At 35.1% G+C, this 17563-nt stretch overlaps 1 protein-coding gene, 1 long non-coding RNA gene and 1 pseudogene across 2 annotated transcripts; 1 reads left to right on the top strand and 2 right to left on the bottom strand.

The window, feature by feature from the left end:
- Positions 1-888: 888 nt before the first annotated feature.
- Positions 889-4413, bottom strand: LOC9304305 (annotated as a pseudogene).
- A 1367-nt stretch (positions 4414-5780) lies between these two features.
- LOC110226063 lies at positions 5781-6736 on the top strand. Its single transcript, XR_002330195.1, has 3 exons — positions 5781-5859; positions 6109-6251; positions 6332-6736. It is a non-coding gene; the product is annotated as an uncharacterized LOC110226063 (long non-coding RNA).
- Positions 6737-12623: 5887 nt separating this feature from the next.
- On the bottom strand, positions 12624-15006 carry LOC110226779. The gene is made up of 7 exons (XM_021019444.1): positions 14651-15006; positions 14463-14555; positions 14138-14365; positions 13879-14031; positions 13695-13748; positions 13481-13621; positions 12624-13335 (listed from the first exon to the last, which is right to left on the bottom strand). Exons 1-7 carry the CDS (start codon positions 14822-14824, stop codon positions 12973-12975), a joined length of 1206 nt encoding a protein of 401 aa, XP_020875103.1. The 5' UTR covers positions 14825-15006; the 3' UTR covers positions 12624-12972.
- Positions 15007-17563: the final 2557 nt, after the last annotated feature.

Here is a 17563-nt window from a genome sequence, read left to right as displayed (position 1 = left end):
TATATAAAACCGATATAAAAACTTTACCTTGTCATGGTATGTGTGATTTATCATAGAAGGATATCTTACTGGTTCAAGTAGCATTTCAAATTCTCATAAGCGACCAATTATTTGATCAGAACAAGCAATCCCTTCCATCTCCAACCTTTAAGCTGATCCCCGGGACAATTAATGCTGCGTTTTCCTACGGCCAAAATCGTAGGAGATTGGTAGAAAATAGACCTTTCCTACCAATTTTCTACGAAAAATATTTGAAGGAAATCGCCCCTAGGAAATAGAAAATAGAATTTCGTAGGAAATTCGTTGGAAATTTTCTACGAAACTTGTTCGTAGGAAATCGCGTAGGAAATTGGTAGGGCCTTTTTCACCATTATCCTTCCAAATTTTCGTAGGAAATTTAGTCCTTCAATTTTCCTACGAAATATTTCTCACCAATTACCTACCAAAATTATCTTACCAGTTTCATACGATACCTCTCATACAAAATTCCTACCATTATCCTTCGAAATTTCAGAGACAAATTTTATTAAAATTATTTATATTTATTTGTTGCAAATTTTGGTTTTTTGAAAAAATTAAATTTAGAATGCAAAAGAAACTTAAAATTAAATTTAAAATTAAAATCCATACAAATTAAAATTCATTGTACAAGCCATTCTAATATAAAGATTCAAATCCTAATCGATCTACTCTGGAGTCGTCTTCGTGTTCATCGTCTCATTCTGGACTGTCGGATAACCCAGGCTTGTTAATTCCATTCTCCCTTGTGAATTGCATCGGAAGACGCTGTAGAGAATCGAACACAAGTCAAAACCAATAAAAGTAGAATAAAAGACACTAACAAGTGCAAGTTCTATGATGATCTCACCAGTCACCAGTCTACATCAACAGGTGCAAGTGTAAATGTTACGAATTGTTTCTCGCTTGGCGAATATGATGATATAATCTGTCTTGGACTCTTGCTACCTTTTCTGTTAAGACCATTTGAGCTAGTGAAATCTTGTGGAAGATACTGCAAACACCAAAATAAAAGAAGAGTCAGGTTAAACCAAACAAAATCAAAATGAGATTTGGTAAATGCAGAAGTAAAGTAAAGTAAAGTAAAGTGAATAATAGAAACGCACCAGTGCATCTGTTTCTCTTGCAAGAGATGTCTTACTTTCAGAAAATTTCCCTTCCAAAAACGCATCTGTTTTTGTTTTAGTATCCTAAAGTTGACTTAATTGATCCATAAGATCTGATTAGTATATAACGCCATCTAGATGGAGCAAGCTCTAAGGAATAGTAACTAAATGAGCTCGAATATGCATGCGTTATTCGAGTAGTTAAAATCTCTAAACCAACTTCCTCTTTCTACAATATGATAGTGAACCAAGTGACTTTTGTTGAGTGATAACCCCTCTACTAAGCTTGACAGAAGAAGAGCTGCAGAAAGACTGTATATAAGATATACATTTCTTTGGAAAGACAGGGGTCATAAACCGGAAGCTGTAAACTTCCATTCACGAGATAAGCGTGCCATTCAGGGGGATATTTTTGTTTAAATTCGATTACAAAAATGGTTACTTGATATGTCAATGCCATTTTCTATGTCTTATGCATATGTATAGTTATTAGACCAATTCTATGTTCAGTTTATTAAGACTTTGTTTTAAAGAAACCCATAAAGGCGATATTTATTGTATAATCAAGTCAAAGTAATGTTTTAATTTTCATTCCACAAAGATTTAATCATATTCAGATATTTCCCGGACCACCAAAAAATATTATATGACCGGCCTTAGGGTATTTGGAATTTTTGTAGTCGTCCATAACTTGGTAGCCATGAGTGTTGTCCACATATTTTTCTGTATATTCCACTCTGCGGTCAATGTTATTAAAACCGTCAAGTACGGATATCCGTTTGATATATGCATCGTAAACCATATCGTGAGCAAGAAAATATCCATATCCCATTTCAGGACTCGGCAGTGAGGCGCTGTACACTTCTCCACCCCACTCGACGAGATTTCCAGAGCTTTGATGAAACCTACTCGACGGCCAAAATCCAATTTCCTCTGCCGCATCACCAAATTGCAACCACCAATTTCCATTTTTTTCGTCCTGTAACCCGAAAATAATAGGTGAATATTTTCATCAGTTTAAGAAACACAAAGTATTCAAGCAAAAATATTTGAATGCATAGTCGTTCTCCTAATTATTTAAACCTTGATTAGACCGAAGATTCCATATTCACTTTTCTTAGCACCACGAACAGAGACTGGCTTTAATGCCAAACCAAGTGGAAAATCTTGACGAACGAGTATCATTCCAACGTCGCAGTTGCTATTGTAACATGATTTACCACCTGACTGTTCCATCAATATATAAATTTACTAGCATATATACTAAATAAAAAAATTAAAAGAAAATTTACTAGCATGATGTGACTCACTTACATTTGCATAGACGTAAGTCCGAGGTTGGCTGTCCTTGTACAATTCTGGATTTACCTGAATTAGTAAATATAATTTGTAATTATTGAAAGGATTTATTCAACAATATAATACATATTTAGTTAGTTAATAAATAAATTAAGTAATTAGAGCTCGTTATGTTGTCCGGTTCTTTTATCGAGTGCAAGTTGTAGACGGCAAAATAAATAAATCAAGTAACTTACAGTAAAACCGGTTTGGATGAAATCACTTCCAAGCTGAATGTGAAGTCGAGAAGCACTGAATTGGGTTGGTTTAACCGCAGGAGCGGTTATACAAAGTTCCATTGTTGCTCCATTGAACCTTTTGTCTGGCGCAAACGTCCGAGCCACCGCATACTAATAGCGTTCATTTTCATTCAATAACCAAACGTTATTATAATTATAAAATATATCAAAATGTTATTTGATAATCTTGTTTTTTTAATTAAAAGAAGCAACGTACATGATGTTGGTCGGGATGAAGAGGACTATTAGGATCATAAGTGGTAGTGTTCCAAGAGCCACGGGGTTTATGATTATCGCCAAATGAGTCGAATCTCAAAAGATCGTCTTTAGTGACTCTTTGTATGGGGACGGTACCAATGGGACAACCCACACCATTCTCCCATAAGTAACCAAAACCGGTATTGTTTGTCTTTCTTTCTCTCATTCCTTTCCATATTGGACGCATCTAAGAAATGTAGTATAGCCATAAACATATTACTGTCTTTTCTTTTTATGTTTCTAAAAGAATATAAGTATATAGAACCGATATATCCAAAATTATACCCTGTAATGGTACTTGTGATTTTTCATAGAAGGATGATCAAATCATGGTTGCTTGAAGAAATCCACACATCCATATCTTTCTCCATCTATACTCTATCACTTACAGCCACATTGTGGAAGTCGAAACTTAACACAATCAAGATTTGTCTAGGGTTTTATTTTAGGGATACAGTATGTGGAAATTCTCAAAGAACAACAGAAGACTTGTAACCAAAGATGGTGTTCTTAATATTATTGATGAAAATAGTAACTTTGATCGTACAAAGAACTAGATCGTAAAAGAAAAATGTTTGTGCTTTAGAGCTTTGTGTAGTCTAGAGTTTTGAGAGCTCTTGCTTCTTCCTTTTGGTGAAGACCTCGAGTCGCTTTATATAGGGGTGATAAACCGCCTCTCCAGCGATATTCTCAGAAGATTTCCATTTATCTTGAAGTCGGCTTAGAATATCGCGGATTAGGATAGTTTCCTTATTTTTCGGGGTTATCGGAAGTTTTCCTGATTTGAATTAATCCTTCGAGATTCTCCCTTATCATTTCCGGGTATATCGGAAATGATCCTTCTTTTTCGGAAATGGTGCCTTGCTTGGAAATGGTACTTCGAGGGTTAATATTTTACCAAGTCTTTGCTTCGGGTGATGATGAAGACTTCGCCTCGGGGAACTTGTGTAATCGGCTCGGGCACCCAGGAAGGACTGGCTCGGATACCCCCGAGGTGATGGGCTCGGGTACCCCGGGACGACTGGGCTCGGGTACCTCCGAGGTGATGGGCTCGGGTACCCCCGAGGTGATGGGCTCGGGTACCCGAGCTGACTGACAGGGTACCCTAAGCTGATTAGCGGGATAACCCGAGCTGATTAGATGGATAACCCGAGGTGTTGAAGTTTGGCTCGGTCTCAAGGAATGCATGAAATCCGACCCCAACACACATATATAGAGGTTAACATATATTACTTGAATGTATAGAGAACAATAACAGGATTATGAAGATAAATTCAAACCTTGATGATCTTGACTGCAGGTTTGTTGATAGTCCTTAATCTCTTCTCGATTTCTAAATTTTCAACTTTAGAAAGGCTCTTGGCTTCGACAAAGTCATTGTTATGATTAATAATTCTGTTACCAAATATGCAACACATTAAGAACATCCATATCATTGGGCCCTTCACTTCCATTTTTATCAACAATAGAGAGAAAGAGAGAGTTTATTGATTTTGAAGCATGGAAGATAAACCTAATATATATATAGGGGTCGAGGAGGAACAAAACATTTAGTTCAATTAATTCACGACCGTTGACCAAAATTTTTGGGAAATACTTTTATGTTGATAAATTAATCAATTAACATTTAATAACATTTAAGAAAGGCATGTTTGGTCAACAATTCCTGAGAGATCACTAATATGTTAATGTTATGAATTAACATATTATACCTTTGATTTAAGTTAATTTTGTGACTTTAATTATAATAGGCTACAAATTATGTCCACTTTTCCACTTCTGATTAATTCCGTATCATTGTATTGGTCTAAACGGCATAAGTCTTTTTTATTCTGCCCCAACCCGACCAGATCGGAACTAATCTACAAAGTCTGTCCACGGAAAAAGGGCGTATTTAAACCCGAACAAATTGGAAAGTGCGTTTTTATACTTTAACAAAAATGCAGTATTTTTTTCAACCTCAACTCTTAAAACATTAAAAAAAAACTATCCAAACTATTAGATTTGAACGTAAAACTACAATAACTTAAACAAAATTAGTCAACATTTTGTTTTCGTTCATTTAGACGACATGATGGCGACTATGTATTATTTTATCTTAACCAAATGACATGGCGAATTACAAAGTTGATCCTTCAGCTTTGAAGAACAGTGGTGATTTTCAGAATATTTGCTGCATTTCTCAAAATATGATGTGAGAGTAGGCTTGATTCAATATCCCTTCATACTCGTTAGACAATTACATTAAACAATTATACGTGCATATTTAGTTGTGCAACAAACACTCTTCATTATCAAGTAAACTCATGATCTTTTACACATCAAGTCTAATCCAACAGAAGGAAACTGTAACACACTCGGTTTCAGGAATATGGTGGTTCATACGGAGAGGTTTAAAAAGATTGATTTGGCCACCTATGTCACCAAAGTGCACTTATCTTTTCGGTCAATTGTCCTAAGACCATCATTAACGGAAGTTGCTTAATGTTTTCTTAAGGAAATCTTAGCTATTAAATGATTATAATAAATCTCAAACAAGCTTTAATGCTAAGATCGTTTCTTAGGTAAGACACAAGGAAATAGTTAAGAGCCATACACGTGTCTGTGTTTCAGAGAAAATTTAATTTATTTTCTCCCTTCTCTCTCTCTTCTCTCTCTCTTTCTCTCTTCTCTATCTCAATCTTTCGCGATTTCAAAGAAGGAAAAGAAACTGCAGTCGATTTCAAGCAAATCGGAGGAACAGCCGACGTTATTTACCTCCGGTTATCATACCCACCAACGCTGGTTGTCGAGGGCGTCAATAGCTCACCAAATCGGCGAATGGTGGCTTACGATATCGGGGATAAATTCAACAGATCTTCGAGTTTCGATTCAAAATCGGTGACAATCGGTTTGTAAAGGTAGGAAAGTCTCTCTGATTGTGTGAATTGATGTGATTATCTGTTTTTAAAATTAGGGTTACTCGGATTTGGGAAATTAGGGTTCGTCGAATTGGGGAAAAAGGGTAATTCGTTTTCTTTGTATAAATTTTCTGTGTTAAACGTGAAATTTCATAAAATTTAGCTTTTTTCTTTTGCTTTGTGAAACTCACAGAATTGGCTTGTGTTTTTGCTTGTGAAAATTGACAGACTTGGCTTGTTCTTCTGCAGGTTTCTACGTTTAGCAACTTATTATTTTCAGACTCCATCTTGCTCTCTTCAGAATGGGAAAGACTCCTGGTGAATGGATCAAGACATTGCTTCTCGGGAAGAAGTCTCCCAAGTCGAATTCGGAACACTGAAGCCAGAAACTGGTAAGAGTTTGGGATTCCGTAACTCATCCTTAAAATAAATGAGGATTATTCTAACTGTAATGTTGGTCATATGTACAAAGAAATCTGCTAAGAAAGAAAAGCTGGTGGTGTCGGTGACAGAAGATTTTTCAAACTTAACTCAACTGTTGATCTTCCAGTGGTTTCATCACAACCAGTTCCAGCTTCTACTGCTCACAATGTGGTTTCTCCAGTCAATGGCGATGATGCTGTTTTTTTTTCATGTACTGAAGGCAAGTGCATCTATCTTTATGTGATTTGAGGTATCTATATAAGTGGAGGTCTATCAGTTCTTTGCACAACTATCAGTCTATCACCATATGTGATATTATCGTGGGAATTATAATGTTCTCTGTTTACATGCTGTTTTATGCTTACTTCTGTTTTATGCTTCTCAATTTAATATAATGTTCTCTGTTTTACTGCAAGGAGTATATGGAGATACTTGGGGAGCTGGAATCTGTTAGAGCATGTCCTTTCTTCCTTAACTATGTTTACATTTAGTCATCTGAATTAGTGATGATATAGATTAGTTGAGAATTGAGTTGTGTCATTGGTACTGTCTATTATTCAATAAATGCATGTAGATAACTGTCTCATCTTTATTGATGATATAGATTAGGGTATATATTTTGACAAGCACTTCTCTGTTTTGTTAGTGGATAATAGAGTCTGACTAGAAATGTGTCTATCAAACTTAATGAATGCTGCGTGTTTAATGCTTTGATGTTTAAGTTTGTATTAAGACTTGAGTTATTGCATTGATTGCTAACTACACAACTGACTCTTTCACCTAACAAAAACTTATGATTTCTAAAACACACTAGAAAACACATCCCTTGTAAAATCGCAGACCATAACCTAACCCAAACCACACCTCTTTCATTTCCCTACTAAAACACTCAGAAGCTCATCCTATATTTCATGAATCCTTTAAATCAATCTGCTGGCTTCATGGAGCTCCTAACCAGTCAACAAGATACCCCATTCCTGCAGCCCAATGGCATTGATAGAGATTCACCAAGTATTGATCTTGGTGAATCTCAAGTCCCTGTTTTCAGCTCTCAATGGTCACCAAGTGAAGCTGAAAACGTTCCTGCTACACGCATGCCAAGAAAGAGGAACAAGTGGACTTCTAAAGAGGATGTGGTGCTCATTTCTGCTTGGTTAAACACAAGCAAAGATCCAATTGTAGGTAATGAGCAAAGAGGAGTTGCTTTCTGGGATCGCATTGCAACCTACTATGCAGCTAGTCCCAATGTTTCTACTTTGAAACAGAGGCTGCCAAGCCATTTCAAGCAAAGGTGGGCAAAGATTAACAAGATTGTATGCAAGTTTGTTGGATCGTACCAAGCTGCAACAAATCAAATGACAAGTGGTCAGAACGATGATGACTTGATGAAGCTAGCTCATCAGATTTACGAGACTGATTACAAGAAGAAGTTCATGCTAGAGCATGCATGGAGAGAATTAAAGCATGACCAGAAATGGTGTGCATCACAGAGAATGAAAGAGACTGGAAACACCAAAAAAAGAATGACTGAGGACGGTCCAGAAGCTTCCCAAGCTTCCCAAGGCAATGGAGAGTCTGACTCTCCTCAAGCCCGTCCTCCTGGTGTCAAGGCAGCCAAGGCTGCCAAGGCCAAAGGAAAAAAGCCAGCCAACAATCTACCTACTGTTGAAGAAAAAGGGCAAGCAGCATTGAAAAGGATACATACTATTTGGGACATAAAGCAACAGGATTTTGCAATGAAGCAGCAAGAGCATGCAATGAAGAAGGAGCTAACCAATAGGCGGTTGCTTGATAGTCTTCTATCAAAATCTACTCCTCTTACTGAAATAGAGGAAGACCTTAAGAACAAGCTGATTAGAGAGATAATGCTTTGAATTTTTTGCTTGCATTTGTTTTGTGTTTGTGTTTAAGTTTCTGTTAGACTTTGTGGATCTTTTTTCTGTTTATGTATCAAAATCTCTTTAAGTGTTTCTGTTTGTGTTCAAGTGTCTGATGTCTTTGTTAACAGACTTTGTTGAAGTTTATAATTAATGATACATTGATATCTTTAAGTGTTTCTGTTTGTGTTCAAGTGTATGATATCTTTGTTGACAGACAATGTCTTTGTTTGTGTTTTTGTGCAGGATAGAACCAAAAAAGACTACTACCAACACGTGAAGCAAAAAGACAAGGTGACAAGAAGAGGACATGTTGAAGCTAACAAGAAGAGGACATGTTGAAGAGGACCACATATTTGGGATCGCATTGTGAACCACATAACATAAAGGCAATCTCTCCGAGACCACATATTTTTTTGATTGCTTGTTTAGCTGAGAAGCTAAAGACACCACATATTCTTTTGTACACCTGCGATTCATTTGCTATATAATCAAACATGTATTGCTTATTGTTCTCACCATCTCACATTCTCATTCTCTCTTGTAAAACATTTTCTACCAATACCATAAGTCATTATTGCTTTTTGTTCTCACTTCTCAAACCAATACCACATCTCATTAGTGTTTTTTGTTCTCACTTCTCAACTCAATACCAACATCTCATTATTACTTCTAAAAAACCATATTTTCTACTTCTCAAACCAACAACTCAATACCAACATCTCATAAACGTAGCCCATTTTCTACTTCTAAAAAACCATATTTTCTACATACCAAAAAAATCTAATATTTTCTACATAGAAAATGGCTTCGTCGTCCAATGATAATTTCGACGAATCGTTAGACGAAGAAATTAATAATATTTTCCAGCTAGAATTGGATAATTCTTTGTACTCATACGGTGATCCTCAACAATCCAGAAAACCGAGGAAAAAAAGAGTCCATATTGAAAGGCATCGTGAAGAAGGCCACATCCAGTTATGGAACGATTATTTCGCAGAAAATCCAACTTTTCCTCCTAATCTGTTTCGACGCCGTTTTAGAATGAATAAGCCATTATTCATGCGTGTTGTTGATCGCCTCTCCACAATTCCATTCTTTCAACAAAAAAGAGATGCTACAGGAAGGTACGGTTTCTCTGCACTACAAAAGTGTACGGCAGCAATTCGTATGCTTGCATACGGTTTGGCGGCTGACGCGGTTGACGAATACCTCCGGATTGGTGACACCACTTCGCTAAAATGCATGGAACATTTTGTTGAGGGAATTATTGATTGCTTTGGAGATGAGTACCTACGAAAACCCAATGCAGAAGATCTTCAACGGCTACTCGTTATTGGAGAGATTCGAGGATTTCCCGGTATGATGGGAAGCATCGATTGTATGCATTGGGAGTGGAAGAATTGTCCTACCTCTTGGAAAGGACAATATACACGTGCCTCTGGAAAACCAACAATCGTTTTAGAGGCTGTAGCTTCCCAAGATCTTTGGATATGGCATGCGTTTTTTGGACCTCCAGGTACTTTAAATGATCTAAATATTCTTGATCGCTCTCCGGTTTTTGATGACATCTTAAAAGGGCGAGCACCAAAAGTGAATTATACAGTCAACGGGAACGACTATCATTTGGGTTACTATTTCACTGATGGCATTTATCCTAAATGGGCTACGTTTATCCAATCTATTTCACTTCCACAAACTGAGAAAGCATCTTTATTTGCAACCCATCAAGAAGCTTGCCGTAAAGATGTCGAGCGTGCTTTTGGAGTTTTGCAAGCTCGATTTGCCATTGTGAAAAATCCGGCACTTAGTTGGGATAAGGTCAAAATAGGAAATATTATGCGAGCATGTTTAATACTACACAATATGATAGTAGAAGACGAACGAGATGGGTATACTCTGTATGATACTACCGAATTCGAACAAGCGGAATCTGCAGGAAGTTCACGGGTGGATTTCACTTATTCTACAGATTTGCCTTCAAATCTCGTCGATATGATGGCCACTAGATCTCGGATTCGTGATCGAGATATGCATCAACAATTGAAGAAGGATTTGGTCGAGCATATATGGACAAAATATTCCAGAAATTAAGTTTAAAACAAAAATATTTATGTTATTTATGTTATAAATTGTATCTCATATATGTTTTAATTTTTTTAATTTGCAACAATTATTAAATATTCTATAATTATAAATTTTATTTTTATATTAATATTTTTTTTTCTAAGAACCACTTGTTAAGAGCCTACCATTAATCATACAAAAATCTTAACCCAAAAATACAATCTCTTAACTATCACTTTTACAAATTTATTATTTTAATACTCTTAAGAACCATTGTTAAGCAACCATGGTTAATCATGCTCTAAGAGAACTCCACAGTTAAGCGTGTTTGAACTGGAGCAATTTAAGGATGGGTGACCTTCCGGGAAGTGATTGTCGGAGCTGTGTGAGTGAGGACAAAACACAGGGAAAGATCATGTGGTGATTTGTAGGGTCGGTAAACAAGTATTTAAAGCCTTCCGAACGTAGTGGACCGGTCGTCGGACAGGGGTGGGCCCATAGGCCCGAGAGAGGACGTGGGGCCCACTGGTAGGGACGGTCGGGGCGTTACAAAAACCAAAAAATAAAAAGAAAGATAGAAGAAATTCGCACAGAAACATGAGAACAATGCAGGAAAACCAAAGGCCATCATAACTCAAAAGGAAATTACTTTATTCAACATGATCACAAAAGACATACATACCCGAGATAAAAAATAAAAAGGAAGATCAAAAATGAAAATGCTGCTGCAACATAATTAGAGAGAGACAAAGGTAGGCTTGTAGTCTATATCCAAGACTTTATCCAAGCTGCCAAGGAAGATGGTGGCTAATTCAACGGGAGCAGGATGAGCAAGATGAGCAATATACTCTGCAACAGCTTCTTTGCTATCAAATGTGGATTCAAAGATATGTGTGCATGTGAAACCTTGATGCAGATTCTCAATGCTCACATCTTCTCCCCTAAAATTATACAAAATCAGTAAGAAAAGAGCAGATTCTCGCGAATTCATTGATACTGTTTGATTAATTTCAAAAGATCATCAATGGAGATGGATTCTATCTAAGGAAATTAGATCAAAAAATGTTAGTTATTAACTCAATTTCACACAATTGCTTAGTTTAGAATAACGTTTTACAAAATCTTATTCACTATATATGAGAGATCTCCTATAACTAATTAATGGTACATCATAGAACAATAATAAGTGGGATAGCTTCAAGGAACCCTAGAAATAAAACCTTTTAGAAGTCTTTTCACCTTCACCGTATCCTATTCTTCTTTTTTCTTCTCTTGGTCTAGTGTAACCATTCTGTCCTTTGCGATTTGACCCGTATATACTACCGCGAATTCACGGTGTCCTTGTTTTTTTAATTCTAACGGGTTATTACTCCCGTCTGACACATGACACATCCACCCACTGTTTGTTACAACCTGTGTTATGTTACATAACTGCTTCCTGTTTCACGGAAGACTTAGTCCTTTGAAAAGTCCGATGTGGTTACTTTAATGAAGTCATAGCCCACATTTATTTTTTCTCCCTTCTTGGATCTTATCATTGAGACCTCAATGCCAAATTGTCGCTTCATTCGATGACTTCACATTTCACTTGAATTCATCTATGTTGCTCTTTGAATGAATTCTTGTGCCACACACAACTTTCTTGAGACACTTTCTGTACCAGCTTGAAACTCATATCTTGATCAAATCTTGAGTCTCAAAGCCTATAACAATGTACTTTCAATTTCCCCTTTGTTACTAAGTTTTAGAAATCAAGCTCACCTTGTAATTTGTACTTCGGTTATCTTCAAGCTTCAATCCTGTCTTAGAATCTCAGGCTGAGTTGTCACCGCATTCCGAAAGATTCATGAATCAGTTTCTAAAATTGTCTCAGCAAATGTATCATAGCATATTTTAGCAGCTACAAAAGTCAACATCATCACAATATACTAACAATATCTCTATTGATGGTTGAATTTTAGCTCACTTGATCTAGCATTTTCAGGACAACCATAGATTCAACAATATAGGCGAAGAGACAATAGAGATGGTCAGCAAATGCAAAGTTTCTTGTAACGGAGGCTAGATGCGCGATTTCAAATCATGCAATCTATTATGGTGACGATTGAGTCTGATGTTTGAAGTTGTTAAGGAGAAGGCATGCAATGGTTCGGCTTAGTCCGTAGGCTATAAAATAAGCAATCTCTTCCATATCCAACCTTTAATATGATCCAAAAAACAAGGAATCTCTAACTTTCAAAATTTTGTTTTCATGCGAAGAATTCATTTGGTATTAATGTTTTAGTACCCAGAACTTGATTAATTTTTTTAATAAGAGTAACGAAATGAGTTTGAATACACATGCTTTATAGAGTAGTTAAAATCTCTTAGGCCCAAACCACCTTCGTCTTTCGAGAATGTGACAGTGTACCAGGTAACTCTTGCTGAGTGATGACCCTTTTACTGAGCTTGACAGAGGAAGGAGCTTCATAGAGAATGTAGAAAAGATATACATTTCTTTGGATAAACAAAAGTACTACACCATAAAATGGTTAGCCCAGATATAACCGAGTTAGAAGCGAGTTAAATGCTATAAACGTCCATTTGTGAGAAATAAGAATGCACTTTATGGAGACACTTTTTTCATTCGATTACACTTTTTCATGAGAAATAAGATACCTTGTTTTAAAGAAACATAATGAAGGCAATATTTATTGTAAAATCAAGTCAATGTAATGTTTTAATTTTATTTATATTATAAAGATCTTCAATATTTTAAGATATTTCCTGGACCACCATAAAAGATTACATGACCGCCACCACTAGGATCTCGCGTGTCTATCACTCGATATCCTCGATTGTTGTCAGAAAAAACTTCAAGATAGTCCAAATTGCGGTCTATGTTATAATTATTGTCGAATATGGCTATCTGTTCGATATATGCATCATAACTAATATCTTGAATTGGGAAATATCCATATCCCATTTGAGGACTCGGCAGTGATGCGGTGTACACTTCTCCACCCCACTCGACAAAATCTCCATAGCTTTGTCGAAACCTACGCTCCGGCCAAAGTCCAATTTCTACTGGCTTAACACCATATTGATACCACCAACCATATTTTGTGTCCTGGTACCAGAAAATAATAGGTAAATTAAGACATCACGTTTATGTTTGTCGAACTTTTGAATGGTTAGTCGCACTCCTAATTATTCACACCCGAATTTTCTTATTCTCATATAATAAATAGTATATTATTAAGAAAGAGAAAAACCTTGACTATACTGAACTTTCCATAGTTACTTGTCTTAGCACCACGAATAGACGGTGGCAGCGCCATACCAAGTGGAAAGTCATGACGAATGACTATTATTCCAGAGTCGCAGTTGTTATTGTAACATGATCTCCCACCTGACTGATCCATCAATGTTAATTAGTTCATATATATATTTTAAAAAACATTTACTAGCATAATGTGACTGACTCACAGATGTAAAGACGAAAGTCCGAGGTTGCCTATCCTTGTACAATACTGGATTTACCTGAATTAGTAAATAATATTTGTGTTATTGAAATTATTTACTAAAAAGTATAATTAATACATGTTTTCAAAAGTTATTGAGTAAATAGAACTCGTAGCTCGGTGCAAATTAAATAAACTTAGAGACTTACAGTCAAACCGGCTTGGACGAAATCCCTTCCCATCTGCATGTGAAGTCTAGAATTACTGAATTGGGTTGGCTTAACCTTAGGAGCGGTTATACAAAGTGCCGTCGTTGCTCCATTGAACCTCTTTCCTATGTTCTTCGTTCGAGCTACCGCAAACTTATCCAATTCATTTTTATTGAATGACCAAGAATATTATCATTATAAATATATCAAAATGTTAATTGATGATTTTTTTATTTTTAAATTAAAAGAAGCGACTTACATGATGGTGGTTTGGATGAAAAGGACTATTAGGATCATAAGTGGTAGTGTTCCAAGAACCACGAGGTTTATAATTATCAACAAATGAGTCTAATCTCAAAAGATCGTCTTTGGTGACTCTTTTTATAGGGACCGTACCGATGGGACAACCCACACCATTCTCCCATAAGTAACCAAAAGCAGTATTGTTTCTCTTTCTTTCTCTCATTCCTTTCCAGATTGGACGCATCTAAGATATGTCGTCGAACACAAACATATTACTGTCCTTATCTTTTTATGTTTATACAATAATATACGTAAATAAAGATGATCCGAAGTTATTATACCTTGTAATGGTATGTATGATTCTTCATAGAAGGATGATCAAATGCTGGTTGCTTGAAGAAATCCACACATCCGTATCTTTCTCCATCTATAGTCTATCATTTAATGCCATATATATATATAGAGGTTAAGATATTAAACTGTATAATATATAAAGAATAACAACAAGATTGTTAAGATAGATAAAAACCTTGATGATCTTGACGGCGGGTTTGTTGATAGTCTTTAGTCTCTTCTCGATTTCTAAATCTTCAGATTTAGAAAAGCTCTTGGCTTCCACGAAGTCATTGTGATGACTTACAATTATGTTACCAAAGATGCAACACATTAAGAACATCCATATCACTGGGCCTCTCACTTCCATTTTTATCAACAATAGAGAGAAAGAGAGAGTTTATTGATTTGGCAGCATGGACGAAAAAGGTTTAATATATAAAGGTCGTGGAGGCTGAGAAAGGAACAAAAGTAGTTAGCTCTCCTTAATTCAAGAGCGTTGACCAAAATGCTTTTTGGAAAGACTTATTAATAAACATAAATTAATCAATGACATTTAATAAAATGGATTCAACTGTCAACAAATAAACATAATAATACAATCAGGGGCGGACCCACATGGTAATTAGGGGGGTCAGCTGCACCGGTTAAATTTTGAAATTCTTTAATGATCCTTAACAAAATTATTGAATGCACCCCCTAAAAGTTTTTGTTTGCACCCTTTAAAATTTGTCTCACTTTTGGTTTCCTTTTTTTAATGGCAATTACTTAATGCTATGAGAGAGAAATGCTCATATGAGAAAATTTCATTTATATCCGAGAGTAATTACGAGATAACTTTTGTTAAGACTAATGACAAAAAAATCTCAATTAAATAGTATAACAAATAACCAATTAACAACTATCTATTTTAAATATGAAGAATCATTTATTCATATCATTCATAAATATTTTCACCAAAAATATCATTCATAAATATATTTGGTTTTACCTTTTTGATAGTTTAGGATATTGTTGTCTATTGAAAATACAGTAGCTTTGGCAAAAGTGGATATATGATGCAATTATTGTTTTACTTAGAGAAAACAATGCTGATTAACATGAAGTGAAAAGAATTTTTAGCTAACTTTTCTTTTGCTGCAAAAAGTATTAATAAAAATGAAAAAGAAGAATAGAACTTCTATAAATTTTACTTTTCTTTCATCTATTTTTCTACCTTTTTTTTTTAATTTTGTACTTCATCGTTTATTTCAATATTTATTATCTTTTATGTTTCTGAAATATTTGTATATTTTTTTTGTCATCGAAATATTTGTATATTTTTTATTTAATATATATTTATTTTAAATATATATTTTGACCCGGATAAAAATATTTCCTGGGTCCGCCACTGAATACAATTGATTTTAATATCTCAACATTTTCCGAGAGACTTATATGTTAACCTATTAATCAATAAACTTTACCATTAAACCTCTTTAACTTAATAATTGACAAATTAATAATCAATATAAATTAATATTTTTTTCTGTTTCGAGTCGGACTTGTATAATATTTGAGATAATTCAAAAAATAGTAAAATAATAATTTTTTGATAGGCATGTTTAAATGTATAGTTTCATTGATATTTTTGAAATTTATAAGTGTATAAACTTAGAAATTATGTAAGAAAATTCAATGAACTACGATTAAATTGTTGTTTTTTCAATTTGCTATTGTCAAAGTTTTTTTTTAAATATTTATTATATTAAAAAATATTTTGGCAATGTCTTACTGCGAGTGAGAAAAAAAAAAGTGTAGAAAATAAGCGACACACACAATTGGTGGACGAGGTTCGGTTTTTCCTACTCACATATATCACTTCCAGTATTCGAATTCACTAGAATAAGAAAGCAACAACTAATTTCAAACACGTAAATCAAGCATACCCCTATTTTCTATTACATGATCTCCTTATGATAAACTAATCCTAAGCTAACCTCTCCCTGGCTTTAGACTTGAATTCAAAATCTCCAGAACATATGTCACACACGTACCTCAACACAAACACATCAATGACACCAAGACTCCAACGCTTTATCACATAAGCACATTCGATCTCTCGAGATCTCACCAATAGAACTCTCTGTTTTTCTTTATGCATAAGCTCCCTCCTCTACAACGTGCCAAACTCCTCCTTATATAACATACATGATTTTCTAACCACTTGGAAAAAGAGTTTCTAAATTTCATAAGGAAAAAGTTTTACTTTTTGCCATTTTCTTGATCTCGTCAAGTAAATTTACTAATACGTTTTATTTGTCTTCAAATAAGTATACTTTTTTTTTTTTGACTTAACAAATGCTCGTATATCTTAGTATTTAAGCTTCTCATCAGCAATTATGCATTTCATGTATTACTTCTTGTACTACTTTTTGTATTACCATGTACTATGTCGCGACTAATACAAAACACTCAAACGACTGCATCAACAATGTCTTCTACATATGAAATTTGCTTTCTAACTTTTGCGCCTTACTTAATCAGCCTCCTCGATCCTATATAATAAACTTTCATATTTCGTCCTTCGATATCACTCAATTCTCTCTACCTTTCTCTTTCTTATCTTTGCACTCTCATGTTAGATAAAAATGGAACCGATATAATCCCAGTGGTATGGATGTTTTTGATGTGTTACATCTTTGCTCATAACATCTTTTGTACTACGTTCTAAATTTGTTCTTCAAAATATATACATATATTTGATGTTTGTGATTGGTTGATGTTAAGATTATTTATTATTTGATGTTTTTAATGATAGATATTGTGCTAGGTTGTTGATACATGATTACGATAATGATGAGTTATGAAGTTAAAAATGTTAAATAGAGGAATACCGCCCAAGGGGTGATGAAATGATATTATTGTACTCTGAGGATGATGCGTGTACTACCCTTCGATGAGGAATGGCGGAACCTGATTTGCAATGGACTGACGAGGTCATTGCAGCTCATTAACTGGATGACGAGCCCAGTCGAACTAGATCTCTTTCCTATTGGATTTATAGAAAATACTCAAACTTTAAGTGGTTTTTGTTATAGACAACATGAAGACTATGTCAAAGACCCAA

Source organism: Arabidopsis lyrata (genome assembly GCF_000004255.2).
Source record: "Arabidopsis lyrata subsp. lyrata unplaced genomic scaffold ARALYscaffold_7, whole genome shotgun sequence".
Taxonomy (NCBI): Eukaryota; Viridiplantae; Streptophyta; class Magnoliopsida; order Brassicales; family Brassicaceae; genus Arabidopsis; species Arabidopsis lyrata.
This window is presented reverse-complemented; position numbering and strand designations above follow the sequence as displayed.